This window comes from Anarrhichthys ocellatus, unplaced genomic scaffold (genome assembly GCF_004355925.1).
Source record: "Anarrhichthys ocellatus isolate YVR2014 unplaced genomic scaffold, GSC_Weel_1.0 scaffold4903, whole genome shotgun sequence".
NCBI lineage: Eukaryota > Metazoa > Chordata > Actinopteri > Perciformes > Anarhichadidae > Anarrhichthys > Anarrhichthys ocellatus.
In genome coordinates, this window is record NW_022284877.1 from 2259 (window position 1) to 4107 (window position 1849).

The 1849-nt window shown below is 45.4% G+C and overlaps 1 protein-coding gene across 1 annotated transcript; it reads right to left on the minus strand.

Moving 5' to 3' along the window:
• Positions 1-647: 647 nt before the first annotated feature.
• On the minus strand, positions 648-1842 carry LOC116379671 (serum response factor-like). The gene is made up of 2 exons (XM_031841642.1): positions 930-1842; positions 648-844 (listed from the first exon to the last, which is right to left on the minus strand). Exon 1 carries the CDS (start codon positions 1838-1840, stop codon positions 1190-1192), a length of 651 nt encoding a protein of 216 aa, XP_031697502.1. The 5' UTR covers positions 1841-1842; the 3' UTR covers positions 648-844; positions 930-1189.
• Positions 1843-1849: the final 7 nt, after the last annotated feature.

Sequence of the window (1849 nt, forward strand, 5' to 3'; positions counted from 1 at the left end):
GCCCATGAATCTGCCAGCAAAAATATATATGTTTTTTTTAATAAAAAAAAAAAATAAAAAATTTAAAGTTAGACTTGATAATAAAAATATCCCCATAGTCGAAATTATCAGATAGAAAGTCGAAATTATCAGATAGAAAGTCGAAGTTATTAGATAGAAAGTCGAAGTTATGAGATAGAACGTCATAACTATGATAGAAAGTGAAAATGATGAGATACCTAAACACACAGTCACAGAAGCAGCTCTTTGGCTGGTTACTGTACACTTGACATGAAATGTATTGTGAGTACATTGAAGACTTTAAACGTGGCTTTAAAACACATGAAATACGTCACGTGGGATTGTGCAAACGCACCCTTGAAAGGATTTTAAGCGTTGAACAAAGTTATTGTAATAACTTGTTTGATATTTGTCTTTGTTATTTTCTTTAATAGTTTGATCTTTGATAGAGTAATGTGGGTTTCTTAACCCTAAATTAAAAGGATTTAAGTTATAATAACAGAAATGTGCTTAAATATATTTTTACATTTACATAACTGCATGTACAATATTTAAACACTTGAATAAACAATAATCAAATGCAGAGACAGTTATTTACCAATATGTTAGGAGAAGTTACAGTTACACAGTCTTACATTTACAACCGGCCCTTTGAGGGCGACTGTGATGCTGATGTGGCCCAGTGAAAATGAGTTTGAGACCCCTGCTCTAACGGAACACTGGTACGTTCTAAAGGAACACCGGTACGTTCTAACGGAATACTGGTACGTTCTAAAGGAACACTGGTACGTTCTAAAGGAACACCGGTACGTTCTAACGGAACACTGGTACGTTCTACCTGAACCTTCTAAAGGAACGGAGCCCAGAGAGAAACACTGGTACGTTCTAAAAGAACCTTCTAAAGGAACACTGGTACGTTCTACCTGAACCTTCTAAAGGAACGGAGCCCAGAGAGAAACACTGGTACGTTCTAAAAGAACCTTCTAATGGAACACCGGTATGTTCTAATGGAACACTGGTACATTCTAAATTAACTTTCTAAAGGAACACCGGTACGTTCTAACGGAACCTTCTAACGGAACACCGGTACGTTCTAATGGAACACTGGTACGTTCTAAATTAACTTTCTAAAGGAACACGGTACGTTCTAACGGAACCTTCTAACGGAGACATTACATCACCACCGTGTCTAAAGGAACCTTACCTTGACAGCCTCGGGGCCCCCCTCGGCCTCGGTCACCTGGTATGTGAGGTCGGTCTCCTCGAAGCCCGTGGCGCTCATCCTCTGGTCGGAGGTCGGGTCGGAGCGCGGAGGAGAGTCTGGCGAGTTGAGGCAGGTCTGGATCAGAGCCTTACCCGTCTCTGAGGTGATCATCGGCTGCAGCTTCCTGGTCGCGAAGGTGTACACGTGACCCGTCTCACTGGCGACCAGCAGCAACACCTGCGTACCGGTGAGCGTGGACAACTCGTACGCCTTCTTCATGATGCCTGTCTTCCTCTTGCTGAATGTCGTGTAGCGCCTCAGTTTGTTGTCTATGAACTCCATCTTGATCTTCACTCGTCCTCGGGTTTTCTTGCCGGGTTTGGCTCCCGGCGCCCCGGGGCGGAGCCCGGCGTGACCGGAGGAGGTGGACTGATGTCCGACCTCCCGCTCGCTCCTCTCCCGCTTCACGCCTCTCCTGTCCACGCATGTGTCCTCGTCATCCCCAGAGTCAGAGTCCTGGTCGGAGCCGCTGTACAACACCTCGGTAACGTCTTCGAACTGGTCTCTGTCGGTTCCTCTGTCGGTGTTCAGTACCAATCCGGCCGTGTTGAGCTCGGTTCCGGTTCTAGTTCCCATCCCCCCCCC

Excerpts from the sequence above, each read along its gene's own strand:
- LOC116379671 (XM_031841642.1), bottom strand. The coding sequence starts at position 1,840 with ATGGGAACTAGAACCGGAACCGAGCTCAACACGGCCGGATTGGTACTG.